Here is a 15,656-nt window from a genome sequence, read left to right as displayed (position 1 = left end):
TAAATGACAGAATCGGTACAAGACTCGAAGATGTCATCTATAACTAGGATCTACCATCTGCACGGGGTGTGTTTCCATGCCCTCTTGTCTATTGGTCAGATGGGGAAGTGGCAGTCGTTCCCCAACCCCTCTACTCTACTCACCCCATCCGGGGAAAAATTTGATAGAGAACCATTAAAATTATATATAACAATTTAAATTACAACATCATTAACCATTAATTACATAATTTGCAATTAATTATTGCTAAACCTTTTAACTAAAAACTAAATCATACAACTAAGTTCTTAAAACAATTTCAGATATTCTATAAGAATAAAATATACCATTATTACTTAATGATATAATTTTAAATTTACTACATTCTTTTCTATACTTTTACAATTTCTATTAATTATTAGAAATATAATTTTAAATTTATTCACTTTTATAATGATGTAATTATTTGATGTTTTGATTTTTTATAGCAATAAATGAAATTTTAAGAAATTATCACAGTAATATTCAGAATTAGATGGAAAATGTGTAACTCAAAAATACCATTCAAAGTTTTTAGCAGAAAAACCCCATATATATATAATTAATTAACTATAATTATAATATTTTGCAATAGATCTTAGTAAAATAATCATAAAAATCAAAACTTAAGCACTATATAAAAAGAGTAGTTTTTAAAAAATTTTAAGTTGTTTTTAAAAAGTAACAAATTTACCTATTTAATTTAATCATTCACACAATTATATTTAGATAAAACAACTTTACTTTCATATGCATTAAAAAATTATGATTTTGAAAATGTCATAACAATTAAATATCATCATTCTTTGTTTGTTTGTGAGTAATTATATCATCTCCATTAAAAATTGAGAGATGATTGGACAATCATATTAAATTATTAAAACCAAACTTATATATACAAACTTAATAAAGAGAAACATTGAGTAACCAAAAAACTAAATAAATCCCTATCATATTGCATAAACTTATTCAGCATGTATATATATGCATAAACTTATTCATATGCATTTGGGGTTGTCAGCAGCTATATACAATTTGTTGGGAAATGTAATGATTTTCATAAATTAGTATATTCCAAATCTCTTGCTTTAAATTGAATCTATTTATTTAATCATAGAATTAACGCATTTAACTTAATAAATATCAATAAATATCATATGGAGACACCACTTTTAATTTATAAAGTAATTATTAGATTAAATAGTTTGAATATTAGATCATATATTTCCATGCTATATTTAAGATTTTCTAGTAGTTTATTTTTAAATTTGTCATCCTGTAAATGTTAGTTTTTAGTATAAACATGATTTCCATGAAATTTCCCCAAATTAAATAGTAAAATTAAACTTGATGAAACTAATATAATCTTCAATCCATTATGCTTTTCTCTCTGAAAAAAAACTAATATAATCTTCCCAAAATAATTTAGTCTTTATTAATTTTACTCAACCTTTTCAATTTTATGTTTCACGTGACCATTTAAAAACGAAATTCATAATTTAGATTTTCCAAATTTTCTATTTGCTTTTTAAATAATCTTTAACCTACCCAATACACTGTGACCATGTAGACAAGTCAAATTTACAATAATAACGCAAATGATATACACATTTTTATGAAAAAAGATATAAAGACATATTACATGCACCTTTTGTATGTATCACTACATAATAACATTCACTACATAATCCTCCGTTTCCCATGGTGTGCCAGTAAGTGTTTAACTACTTGTGTTACAACTAACGATGCAATCCTATAATCAAAGGATATAATGCAACGCAACGATTTAAAGCATATAAAGTAGTGCCAAGAGGCATGGCCTGATTTTCATCTCGCCTCCAGAATGCCCGAAGAAGGATCAGCAGCTGCAGAATAGACATCTCGAAGAAGAAGATGTTGCTGCACTGCTCGTGTTCTGTCAGGGTCCCGTGTTCCCACACCATCCAGATCTACGAAAGCAGGGTTTGTTGGCGATGGAAGATTTTCATGGTCGCTTGTCAGCATCGAAACCACCTGGGTCATCGATGGCCGCAATATTGGAGCTTCTTGTGTGCAGAGCAGACCAATTTTAATAACTCTAATCCCTTCCTCGCACGAATAAGTGCCCTCCAATGTGGATTCCATAATTTCTAAAGCTCGTTCTGCTTGATACAGTCTCCATGTCTGGTTGCCCAATACAACAACACAACGCAAGACTTTTGTTAGCAAGGCATCGCAACACTATATATGGAGATTTTAGAAAATTTGCAGTTGAAAGATATGATGAAATCCATATGAGACATACTGATTCGATAAGAAACTCTGTGCGTTGAGCCAAACTGTGATTCTTTCTTCCGCTCACAATCTCAAGTAGAACAACTCCAAAGCTGAATACATCTGCTTTCTCTGTCAGCTGCCCGCGTAAGGCGTACTCCGGCGCCATGTAGCCTCTGCATAATGTCATTTACAATGAACTCTAAACCATGTTAAAAAGATTGAACAAACAATTAAATCAATGAGGGCTTCAAAAGATTGAACTGGAGAGATAATTCTTACAAAGTTCCGGCAACTCTAGTGCTAACGTGGCTCTGATCTTCTGCAAAGAGTTTGGCCAAGCCAAAGTCTGTTATTTTGGGTCTGTGTTTATTATCCAGTAAAATATTGCTTGCTTTAATATCTCTGTGGATGATCCGAGTTTGAGACTCCTCGTGAAGATATGCCAGACCACGAGCAGTTCCAACTATGATTTCATATCGCTCTCTCCATCTAAGTGAATGACTTTTTGTTCTATCTACAACCATTGCATATCGGGAAATAAAAACATTAAGAATCTACATACACAAAGTGGAACAAATCAAAGATCCATGCGGCCATTAAGCAGTTAAAGAGGTAGAAGCAACCGAATATAATTCTGTCGAGACTACTGTTCTCGAAGTATTCGTAAACCAGGAACCTTTCTGAGGTTTTAACACAGCAACCAACCAATTTCACTAGATTTCTGTGTTGAACAAAACTGATGGCATTTGCTTCGTTCAAGAATTCAGCGTCTCCTTGCCTTGATCCGCTTTTCAGCCGTTTAACTGCAACCTCTTGGCCGTCAGGTAGAATGCCCTGTACATCAATCAGGTTTAAATTCTTTATATTCTACATTATGACTTGCAGCTTTTAATTACTTGAGTTGTTGTTCCGGGATATAAATCACTAATTCAATTGAAAGCAACAGTACTCACTTTAAAGACGGACCCAAAACCTCCCTCGCCAAGTTTGTTCTCTGCACTAAAATTGGAAGTAGGGTCTCTCACAATATGGTACTTAAAAATGAGTTCCGGATTCAGGTCAGCAAGCGATAAGCTGATTTCTCTTTCCTCACCTGCCAAAACAATTACATGAGGTGTATTTACGTTGAGGTTAATCAATAGGTAAGCAGTTCATAAGATACCTGCTAATAAGGGGCACAATTTCGGGATCTCTGGTTAAACTAAGACGGGTTTTCTTTTTTGAAAAAATAAAATTCGGGACCTCTGGTTATGGGAATCCGTTTCCAACCTTTCCGTCCAATCCACATGAAAAGGCCTATGGATGCAATTAATCCAGCCGTAGCGCCTACTACGCCTAGAGCTATCGGAAGCACCTTAGATCTTTTCCCTCCTACAAATTTGCATTAATCTGTTTAAAACCAGTATGTCCCTAATGATAATCGTTGTAAGCTATGGTGAAAGAAGTAGTGCACCAAAATGAAATATTTTAGTAAATTGGGAAATTTTTTATTTTACTAAATGAACAAAACCACAATTCCCCTTCTGATCATTACATACCGGATCTCGGAGGACCCTCGCCTGGCCCCGGCGCCGGCGGCAAAATGATGAAAGTATTGAAAAAGCTGTAAATCTCGTAATGCATAGAGCAGTGACGACTTCGGTAGAGTGCTCCATTAGCTCCAGTTGCGCAGGCCTTACCATTGATATTATTCAATCTACCGGCACCGGATATCTTTGACCGACCTACAGATAAGCAGGAGCGGCAATTTGCTGGGGACAGATCTCTCCAACACTGGGCTAAGACATAGATTTCCCTTGTATCCGAATAAACGGTGTCAACTTTAACTGTAGCGAAAAGTTGAGGACTCTGCACAACTTTTTCGATGGTATTTGAGAGCACTTGCTCATTAATATTTCCAAACTGCGCTGGAACATAGCTTTTCTCGGTGTTGCAAACAACATCCGTAGCCTCGCTCTTATTATAATCATTGTAAAAGTTATGATTGTCGTAACGTAAGAAGCAGTCGTTTAGCCAAATGAATCCAGAGGTGCTGCTATGACATCCCTGAACAACCAATGCTGCCGCCTCCGATTCGCACTGTTTGCAGTCAGCGGAATTTATTCCCCCCTGCATTGGGCAAGCCCATAAACAGTATTATTGCTGTTTTGCCCCTCAACACTCGTGTTGAATCCGCTCGTTGAAACCTTCTCAATCATTGATTTAGAAACCTGGTTTAGATTATCCTCGAAATCGCTACCGTAACTATATTGGTTGGTCGAGCAATCACCCCAATAGGAATAATTCAAATTGCCAACCGCTAAGAGGTGCAGACGCGTCCACACACTGACCATAAGCAACACACAGCTGATCAATGTTTTCGCCTTCATCGCCATTGCAGAGCAGGGCAGGAGCTACACGCCCTTCTCGTTCCCCTGTTCGTGTTTTTGTATATTTGATGAGGGAAGGTGCTCCTCTAATCTAGATTTGATGTCAGATGGTAATGTTTGAGGTTCCAATTCTTATATTATTATGGACGCCGTGTCAAACAAGTTGTTTCATAAATTATTATGGAGGCCTTGTGAAGCAAGTTCTTTTGTCATTTACAGGTCAAAAAATAATAATATTGAACGTTAACACCATTGGACTTTAACATCAATTTAATCATTTTCATATACTAAATATTACCTAAACGCTTATTATGACCGTGGTGAGGGTCGTCGCTATTAGTTCTACAAGGCGTGGACGACGCCTGAGCTTAAATCGATTCCTGATTTCCCGAATATTCGGGAAGAGGACGGACATGGGCGCGGTCAAAAAATTGACCGCTCCCATGTTGTTTCTGTTGGCTTTCCAAGGCGTTGGCGTGCATGACGGGAAAGACGATTGGAATTACGACAGGGGTCGTTTCTCTTGGATTTCCATAAGCCGTCAGGAATACGAATTTAATTACCACCCGGTTTGTACAAGGTTTTCATTGTCCACCAAATAAGTAGCACTCCTTTGATCTCTAAAATGAAATAAGTAAAATGTATTGTTTATTTGGCATTATAAATTCTATGGCCTGAGAAGTTATAGTAAAATTATTATTCTGTATACTTCTTGTGTCATGTATTTTATCTAGAAAAGGAGTCATTTTCTCGGGCAAACAAGAGAATTTCAACCTGTTTTAAGAGCATACACCCATGATTTAACTTGTAACCTCACAATCAATAATGCAGTATATTGTATTGGATCCAATTAAACATTTGTATATGGCTAAACTAACCAAAGTATTCACAAATTGAATAGTAAGGAATCTCATGAAATCATTTTTCCGATTTCTACAAATAATAGAACTGCTAATTAGAAAGAAATACCAAACCAAACTCACAAGTAAGAAAATTTACGAAAATGAAAAAAAAATAATAAACAATTTGTTTCGAAAGAGGATGTATATATATAAACAAGTTTCATATATATTATATATTAATTCATATATATATATATATATATATATATATAATAGTTATATATTACAATGATGGAGCTATTATTTTTTTCAATCTCTTTTATTGTGAGTTTCATATATAAATTTACTTGCTAAAGATGGCTAAACCTGTGATTACTATATATCATGTAATGTATATGAGCAATATAGAGCATTCTGTAGAGCCAGACTCTCCTTGTTCAGACTCTTTTTCGTAGAGCTGACCAGTGGGTTTCATTTCATTTAATATACAACATTGCATTTTTATCATGGTATCAGAGTTGCAGGAAGGAGAGGTCTGTATGATGAGTTGACATCGTCGCTATGGAGCTGAAGAGTAATTGTGTCGTCGTCGCAGGGAGTCGAAAGAGTAGCTGCGACGAACCTCTTGTACACAATTCGGTGCATCGTCACACTAGTTTGGTGCGCCTCGGTGATGGATCGTCGCAAGAATCAAGTGTACTTCTGGGACTAGTCGCGAGACCGAGGTGATTAGTTGCGAAGATCATGTAACAAGGTTTCAGACACTAGCCACGTGGATGAGTTAAATTGCTCGCCGCGTTTTGTTGAAGAAAGAGTCGTGAGGTTGTGTTGTCGGTAAGTTTGGTGAGGCAATCATGTTGGTATGGTTTCTGAGAGGTCATGCGAGCATGGACGACTGTGGGTAGAGTTGTATGTTCCTCGAGGGGTGGAGAACCTGCATCAAATAAATCAGTGAAGGGAGACTATAGCATGACATTAGAGTTAAGCTTCGTGAAGTGTTGTTGGAGTGTTGGAGCATATCAATCCACGGTTATGTGACATGACTGGTCATTGAAGTTGTATGTGTAATTTAGGAAAGTTCCTGCATGTGGAGAAGAATTTAAGTGCTGTGGCTCAAGTGTTGTCAGTGGAGCCACTGGAGTGCAAAGGAGCCGGTAAACGTGGAGCTCGAGCAAAGGGTTGAGACCTGCTGGAGGCTGCGTGGAAGAGATCGGCAACAGCGCAGATTGGACCTGCATGCAGTGGGCTGAGAGAGGTGCTGCCTATTCTGGATCTGCTGTGTGCTGCCTGCGTGGTGGAGTATGCGTGGAATTGAAGGAGCTCGTAGTGGAGGCAAAAGGAGTCTGGAAGCGTCTTCTGGATAAGGCAATTGATCTGTTAGATGAGGCATGTGCAAAAATAAATGTGAAACTAAATTGACAATCATCTGCATGCTGGCCACCTATCTGTCCAATTTCCATTGATAGTCATATTCGATTAGCTCATTGTTTGCTTTAATAATATCTCACTCACATCATTACAGGGAGTGTACACTTGGTTGTCACATTTCCAATCTAATTGCCACGTAGACTCCACATTTGAATTCAAATGGTGAGATATCTGGGCCATACATAAATTTTTAAATTGTCATCATCAAGAATTTGTGGGACCTGAGCAGAAGGTGCAGGTTGTGGAGATTTGAAAAACAATTTGGAAATTTCCTTCTAAATTTTTATACGCCACAGAAAATGAATTCTTCTTTTTCTGTTGATTTGAACCTATCTTTAGAAATATGTGCATCAGAATTAGATACTGATAGCTTTTCCAGCTTGTGAGAGGTAGTTTAGTTGCTCATCGCTAGAGCCGAGGGCACTAAGATCTGCGTGGCACAAAAACCACAGTCTACAAGGTTCTACAGTTGAAGAGCTGCCAAAGGGAGAAGATTCCCGCCTGCGTGGTAACGGGGTTGTTGGAGCTCAAGCACCGTGTGGAGTCGAAAAGAAATCTCGAAGCGAGATAAGTTGGACCTTTCCAATATGGCTACACTTTTAGACATATTTGACCCTGAGGATATTTTTTTCATAAGGTATAGTGGTTTTATAAATGACCATGATTATCAAGAGATTCTATATGTTATGAAACAACGTGAGGCTGAAGACTCACGAGTTGTTTTTCAGGAAGGATGTGAAGATGAACAAAGTGTTGAAGATCAATGGGATGAGCAAGATAAAGCTGATTACAAAGATGTGGCAGAAGAAAACAAAGCTGAAGAAAATTTAAATTGTGATGATCTCATTAATATTTCTATGTGTGCAGATGATACCAAAAACAACAAGGAAAAAGTAATGAAGTTTGAAGAAGAATTGAAATTTCTTGAAGCATGGCTTGAAACACCATGTCTTTATGAAATCAACACAGAAGTTGCAGTAATGAATGGTGAAGACATCATTGTTGGCATTCAGATGGTTGACACCGGAAATAGTGAGAAGGAAAATTCTCCTATCCAGCCTGCCATAATTCTAAAAAGGGAAAGAATAAGAATTCAAGTTTTCCTTCACAGGGGAAGAAATGAGGTGAAGATACAACACTACCTCATGGCAAAGAAAGTGAAGATGAAGCCTCATCCACAAATGAACAAGTATGGGCTCTGCTGCAAGAAGACTAAAATGAAAACTCTATTACCAAGTTTTTTTCATGTTTTTAATTGTAAGCCTAGCTGAGACTAGACTAGTAGGCGTATGTTATTGTTCAGTACCCTTTCTCCATTAAGGGGGAGTGTTAGAATTAATGGAGAAAGCCAAACTTAGTTTACTGTTATGGTGATGATAGGATTGAGAGTCTAACTTTAGATCTCAGATCCTAATATTCAGGGAGTGGTTCAAACCACCTCATTGTGTGAAAGCCTATATGTACTAGGCTGTTCTCCACATAGAAAGACAGAGTGTATGTGTGAAGTGCTTGGGCACTCTCTAGGTATCTCACCTGGAGAGCCAATTAGTTAATAGAACATCGATTTTTATCAGTCCTTGCTAGTGTTATTGATGGAACACTCTTGTTTGTAAGAATGTTGGTCACTATCAATAAGCACAACCCTTTAGGGTATTGATTGGAATATATTCTAGGTTTTACATAGTGTTAATTTAATTATTACAAGTTTTCTTATTTTTTATTTTTTATATTAAATTTGCTTAAAAGTTCATGATTCTTTTAAACGATAAATTTGAATTTCTGTAATTTTTATAATTAATTAATGTTTGATTTTTTTTTTTTTTATATCATGTATTATACTATTCACTTTAATATCATGTGCACTAAATTTTGAATGTGTTATGATATCTAAGTAAAACTATTTAATTATTTTAGGTACTAAGGTTTGGTTGTTTTATTATCTCCAATATTTTTCTACATATGAAATGATCTAGAATATGTGCAAGTCTTAGTTAAGGATTCACTCATCTAATACTCATGAACATATAAATAATATTGAATAGCAGATGGGAGAATGAACATAGACATTTGAAAGCCTTAAGTGACTTATCAAATTGATGATAAATTTTTAATTGTTCTATTGGGTGAGGATACAAAGAAATTTAAAAGTACACAACCTCCAATGTCCACAAGCCATGGCATATTCAACTTCAATTTTTCCCACTCCAAACTCTTTTTACTATAATGTTGTACATTACAACAACTAAAATTTTATAAGTAAATTGGCTAATTATCCCTTATATTAGATTTAATACTCCATTAATGAAGCAATGAAGTTAAAGCAAAACTAAGCAATCCATATCTATCACAAAGAAAAACACAATAGGCTTACCTTCCTACATAAGCTAAATAAAAGCATCAAAGGATTTAAGCCCTCACAACATATAGAAAATTTCAACTTTATATTTATTCAAGATTAGCAATATTCAGTTCTGACTGAATATTTCTTTAAAAATTTGAAACAATTAAGAGATATAAGTACCTGAACAATTCCTCCTGCACCTATGGAAAATTTCTGAGCATAAAATATTAAATTCCCATTATGGAACCAAGATCACAAATATAATGTGTGTGCTAACTACAAAGTTCATTTCTAGAATATAGCGAAAAGTTTAGATCTTAATAAACTATTAACATATTATAACATTTATTTTATATATAATTTAGGGCAAAGTCCTCTTTTAGTATTTGAAAAAGGATTTTGAGATATCACATTTTTCTAGATCTGTGAAATCCATCTCCCATGTAGATTTCAATCATAGTCCATCCCATCAATGTTCCTAATAGACTGGTGGAATATAGATTGTAGCTATAGTCCATCCATCCATGTTCCTAATCGACTTGTGGAATATAGATTGTTGCCATAGTTCACCCCATCCATGTTCATAATAGACTGGTGCACTGATCACCTCTCATTAAGTCCTAAATTGCAATTGTGCCAGCTTCAAAGACTTAAACAACAACTCTAAATAATTACATGCATCAACAAATCTTGTTAATTTTGTTGAATTATTTTAAATTCTATGGTGTTCTTTTATGAGCGATAATATCATTCGTATTACAGTTACCTGCAAAATTTTCCTCTCAATTATCATAATTATTGCCCTTGAATCATTTTTAGAAGATTCAAACGTTAAAATGGCTTGTATATGGAAATAATTGAGACCACTGACTAATAATATTGTTGCCACTAGCTGGAGAAGCATTTAGAAAGAAAAAATAATAATACAAGAATTAGCCTTATGTAGAAATCAAAATTAGATTTGGTAATGATAAATACAGCGTGAAACCCTACACTGGGTAGCATGGTTTTCGAAATCTTTGGTTGTTGAGCATTGCACAGATTCTGAAGAAGGTTGTAACTTGTTTTGGTTTGCTAATGAAAGTCATGAATAGCCCTTACAACAAATAGTTTATTTGTTAGAGAATGTTAGATATGATACCATAAGTTGGCATGAATAACGCTAACCACTCAAAATTATGGTAGATTTTATTGGTGAGACGGGTGTAGATGGGGTTTATTGTAAACTCTTGATTTATTTATTTATTTATTTTTTTTAAATTGTAATAAAAAATACTTTATTTATTTCGAAAGTTTAATATTAGGTTATGCATAATTTAAAGCTAAATTAATAGAATTCAAATTGCAAATCGATTGTTAGAGTGTTTCTCGCTTGGTAAGGACTAATGCATCCATATAAATTAAATGGAAGGGACTAATGCACCCATATAAATTAAATGGCTAGTAAACTATGATAAGCATCAATCCATAATAAACATCAAAACACCTACTACACAATACATCTCTCATGTTCATGGAATAAATGAAAAATATAAACACTCATTAAATTATAACTTTATTTTAAATTATTATTTTTACTAATAAATAATCAAATGAATTAATAAATAAGTTAAACATATATACATTTAAAAAAACATGGAACAAGATTCTTAACCATATATATTATTAATTTGTAAATAAGCTTTGTTACAATACTAAGGGCTAATATCATGAATAATAAATACTCCATGCCCAAAAGACCATAAGTCACTTCAGATGAAACTTATTCATATCACAGTTTTTATAATTAATCAAATTAATTAAAATGGAATAAAGGACATAACTACTTTAGAGATAAAAATCAACCTTTGATTTGTGTATACTATTATGAATATTATAAAATATTATGTGGAGGTTAAATCTCCACCATCCACTTAATAATTACTGATAATAAAATTGAAATGATTAAATCTCTTTTCAAAAATAAACATGCCTATCGATGTAATTACTTCTCTATCCATGTTATCTAACAACATCCAATGAAAGTAATTACGCTCATAGGCGTGTGTATTTTGATAGGGTTTCCACAATTTTAATTTAATTATCAATAGTTATTAGGTGGCTGTTAGGAATTTAACCTCCATGCAATATTCTAAAATATCATAGTAGCATACACAAATTAAAGGCTGATATTTATCTCCAAAGTAGTTATATCATTTTTTTCCTTTCAATTAAATTGATTAATTAAGAAAATGCCATATGAATAAGTATTATATGAAGTGAGTTTGTAGCAATCCCTAGTTGATTTTCTATATAAATAAAATATAAGACTAAGGTCATGGGACACGTATTCCAAGCTCAGTGTTGGGAAAAACATAGTTATATGTTAATTAATGGCTATTGAAATTGGCAAAGGCATTAACAAAGGAAAAGAGACATTAATTGGCATTTATTTATGAAAATAAAGGAAAATAGGTGAAAAGGGAGATGAAGGGTCACAGATTTGCATGAGATGGAAATTAAAGGGAAAATGAAGGAAACAGAAGAAACTAGAGGCATCAATGATTAAAGGGCTTCTGAGGATTATAAGAATAAGGTCATGGAACACGTATTCCAAGCTCAATGTTGGGAAAAACATAGTGATATGTACCAGTGGTGATTAATTAATGGTTATTGAAATTGACAAAGGCAAAGAGGCATTAATTGACATTTATTTATGAAAATAAAGGAAAATAGGAGAAAAGGGAGATGAAGGGTCACATATTTGCATGATATGGAAATTAAAGGAAAAATGAAGGAAACTGAAGAAAATAGAGACATTAATGATAAAAAGGCTTCCGAGTATCAGTTCACAACGTTTTGTCCGTTCAATTTTGGATTTCTCCTTTATTCTCTCATTCTTTCATACTCTTGCACACTCAGAGTATTTTTGGGGCATTTTTGGAGCACTTTGGCATACGTTGGATTTGGAGAAAGAATGCAAAGGAAAGCACAATAGCACAAGAGAATAGTTGGATAAACAACTACAATTGGATTTTCTCTCCAGGTAACATGTTGCATGTATGATCTCCTTGCTAGTTTATGGATGCATGACATATGCATGTGATTTTATGGTTATGTGTTGTCACTGACATGGATATTTGCCTAGATTGACAATGGGTTTAGCCTTGCCTTACCATTTCATGGATTTCCTTTCCATTTCATAATAATCATAGTCATGAATAATAAAATGATTAGTGAGATTAAATTTCACGATTAACAATCACAAACAATTTTTCATAATAATCACAATCCGAATAATAAAATCGAGATTAAATTTCAAAACTTTATTTAACTACACATAAAGGTGAATGTATTAAGTTTAAAACGGTGATTAAGCAAAAGGTGCAATCAGGCAAGAAATTCAACCTAACAAGCTCTTCCGATATCAACACATGCCAACAATAAAGCCCCTATTTATTTCAGTCATATCCAAGGAAACTAAAATCAATTACACCTCCTATATCCCAGAGGTTTTCCCGTCTCGTTGTAATAACTTTGTTGGCCATTTACATGCCTTTTTTTCGGTTGAGAATCTAAGGATTTTATCCAATAATGGCTTCAATCGGGAGAAAAATCACAGGAGTCTCCTCTCTTTTGACTGCAACATTATCATAAACACGATGTTCAATTGTGAAATATTGCAACCATGAGCAATCGATAGGAGTCCTTACAAAATATTCAAGAAATTTGGGTTTGTTACTCCATGAGTGGCTCCAGAGCGGGAGCACCAAAAATTATTTAATGCCACCACCAACAATGTAAAGAACCATAATATTAGTGCTTATGCTAATTCCTCTTGAATTATGGACCTGGGAGACGAGGATAAGTTGTTATCAAGATTCACGATAGAGGAGTTACTTGATTCATTGTTTCATCTTAATTTGATCTCTTGCCAACCCATGGTCATGGGCTCAAGCAAGTATGAGCTTTATAAATTGCATATATTTCTGGTTGCTTGTGCTCATCTCTGTGTGGGCGAGAATGTTGGATTGGTTTCCTGGGAGTTACACAGAATCAGGGATCTCGGCTTGAAAGACATTCTCAATTACATAGTGGATGGCGTGGCACTAGACAATGTTGCCTGTGACTCCAATCTTAAACATTTTCTTAGCATCGTGTCTTAAATGTATCTGCTTCCTCCCAGAATGGTAAGCATTTGTAAATTTTAATCAATTCTCAAAATGTAGGTTTTTGATTCTTGATTTATAAAAAAAATCTTTCAAATAAATCATATAGTAGTTTTGAGGTCAACACATTTCAAACTACTTTATTTGTCTTGATGATGAATCACAGTAAGTGATTTAATGTGATTTATCCTAAAAAAAGCTTTGTATATTTTAATCCATTGTTGATCTCTTTTAAAATGTTTGCAAAGGTTGGCTTTGAGTGTTGATTTTCTATAACAACAGGTGAGCTTTTTGTGCATGAAGATAACAACCAGCTATCCTCGGAAGGTATTGGAAAGATTCAATCATTGGCTAAGATTGCAGCAAGGCTATTCTGAATTCAATCCATCGTGGAAGGAAGAAACTCTTCCAAATCTATGCATCGATCAAGAAATATACTTAAATTTAGCATAGCAGAGAATATTTCATCTATGTGGAGGCTGCGAAGTAACCTCGCTTCCCTTACCTTACCTTGCCATGCCTTTCCCTTTCTTGGATTGCCTTGCCATTTGCTTTTTATGGCTTTTCCCCACTTGATTTTTGCTATGGATGCTCATAATTCCTTATGGATGTGGCTTGGGAAAAAAACCCTAAAACCCTGGAATAACTTGGGCTGAGTTATAGTCCTGGAACCTAGGTTGGGACAAACGCTTTGGAGCCCATGGTGGGTTGAGTTACTAGTCCTTGGAGCCAGGTTGGACAAACCCTCTGGAGCCCTGGAATTTTGTGGGTTGAGTTACTAGTTCTTGGAGCCCTAGACAGCTTGGGTAGAGACTGATTTGGTTGGTGTTAGTGATTTCGGACTGCAGAGGTGGAATAACTATGGTTGACGGTTGAGGTGGTTTTGCCTCTGGAAGCCCTAGTTTTTTTTTTCTTTGGTTTATTTCATGAGATCCCACATTCATACTTGGAATATAACGTGGGGTTTATTCGATGAAAGAGAGATTTGGTTCAACCCAATATATGGTTGGGTGGTACGTGGAAGTCCCTGACTTGGTTGATATTTTCATAAGTTAATATGGGTTATTTCCTTATTGCGAACCATGATCATTTGTACTGATTATGTTGACTATGTTGTGGCTGAGTTGCCATGGTCTCTATGTTGGTTATTTTCTGGTTATATGATGTGTATTATCTATGGATCTTGTAATGAATTTGTTCAGTCATTGATTGGTTGATGAATATATGGACTAATAGCGTTGTTGCAGCTACATTGAGAGGGCATAGGGCCTTCTCAATGATTCTCTAGTGATCTTATTGAATTAAAACAAAGCTAATTTACATATTAAGAATCACCATGAGAGGGCATAGGGCCTTCTCAATGATTCTCTGGTGACTTTATTGAATTGAAACAAAACTTATCTAAATATTAAGAATCACCATGGTAAAGTAGAGATAAATATGCATGGTTAATAATATTGTTACATGTTTTTTAAAAAGTATAAATGTTTAACATATGTATTAATTCTTTTTATAATTAATAAAAACAATATTTTAAAATAAATATTTATTATGGATTGATGCTTATTGATGTTTACAAACCATTTAATTTATATAATTCTTAATATTTAATAAAAGAATTTTTAAAATTTTTGACAACTTTTAACCATAATACCATGAAAACAAAGACTAAAATAAACATTCAGATACATGAAATATTATTAAATTTATAATAGTAATCCAAACTTACATTCAAAATTATAATTTATATGTGATAAGCAAATTTACTATTTTCATCACTCTAAAATCATTATGTTTATAAAAAAAGTTAAGAATAAGAACTTCTAAAATGATTAGGTTTATAAAAAGGTTAAGAATAAGAAAAAAAGGATGATTTAACTCAATTTGTATTAAGTTCATATTCCAAAATTCCAACACAACATTACATAAAATGTTTAAAACCTTTATTTATAAAGTTTCAAATTTTAATAATAAAAAAATATGAATAGCACAATTTCACTATTTTTCAACTTCAACTTAAAGTTGAACATTCTTAAATTAGAAACAAGTGATCTATAAAGATATATTTATGGTTTTCTTGAAAATACAGTTCCCCAATCAAGATTTGTTTACTTATAAATAAGAAATTATGAAAAGAAATACAAAATCAAAAGATTTTAAGTTCCATAATCTACTAATATTCATAATGTGAATTAGATCATGGATGATCTGATCGTTTTTGTAAAATTAATAATTGATGTTAAAGACTAGTTCT

At 33.9% G+C, this 15,656-nt stretch overlaps 1 protein-coding gene across 1 annotated transcript; it reads right to left on the bottom strand.

Annotated features, from left to right (window-relative positions):
- Positions 1–1,845: 1,845 nt before the first annotated feature.
- LOC149241729 (cold-responsive protein kinase 1-like) lies at positions 1,846–4,649 on the bottom strand. Its single transcript, XM_089370642.1, has 8 exons — positions 4,485–4,649; positions 3,813–4,383; positions 3,544–3,645; positions 3,228–3,367; positions 2,898–3,108; positions 2,554–2,788; positions 2,303–2,447; positions 1,846–2,181 (listed from the first exon to the last, which is right to left on the bottom strand). The coding sequence occupies exons 1-8, from the start codon at positions 4,647–4,649 to the stop codon at positions 1,846–1,848; spliced, it is 1,905 nt and encodes a 634-aa protein (XP_089226768.1).
- Positions 4,650–15,656: the final 11,007 nt, after the last annotated feature.

This window comes from Pinus tabuliformis, chromosome 8 (assembly GCF_031772625.1).
Source record: "Pinus tabuliformis cultivar Carrire ecotype Pingquan chromosome 8, CPIR1, whole genome shotgun sequence".
NCBI lineage: Eukaryota > Viridiplantae > Streptophyta > Pinopsida > Pinales > Pinaceae > Pinus > Pinus tabuliformis.
The sequence above is the reverse complement of the archived record's forward strand: the minus strand, read 5'-3'. Positions and strand labels throughout refer to the sequence as shown.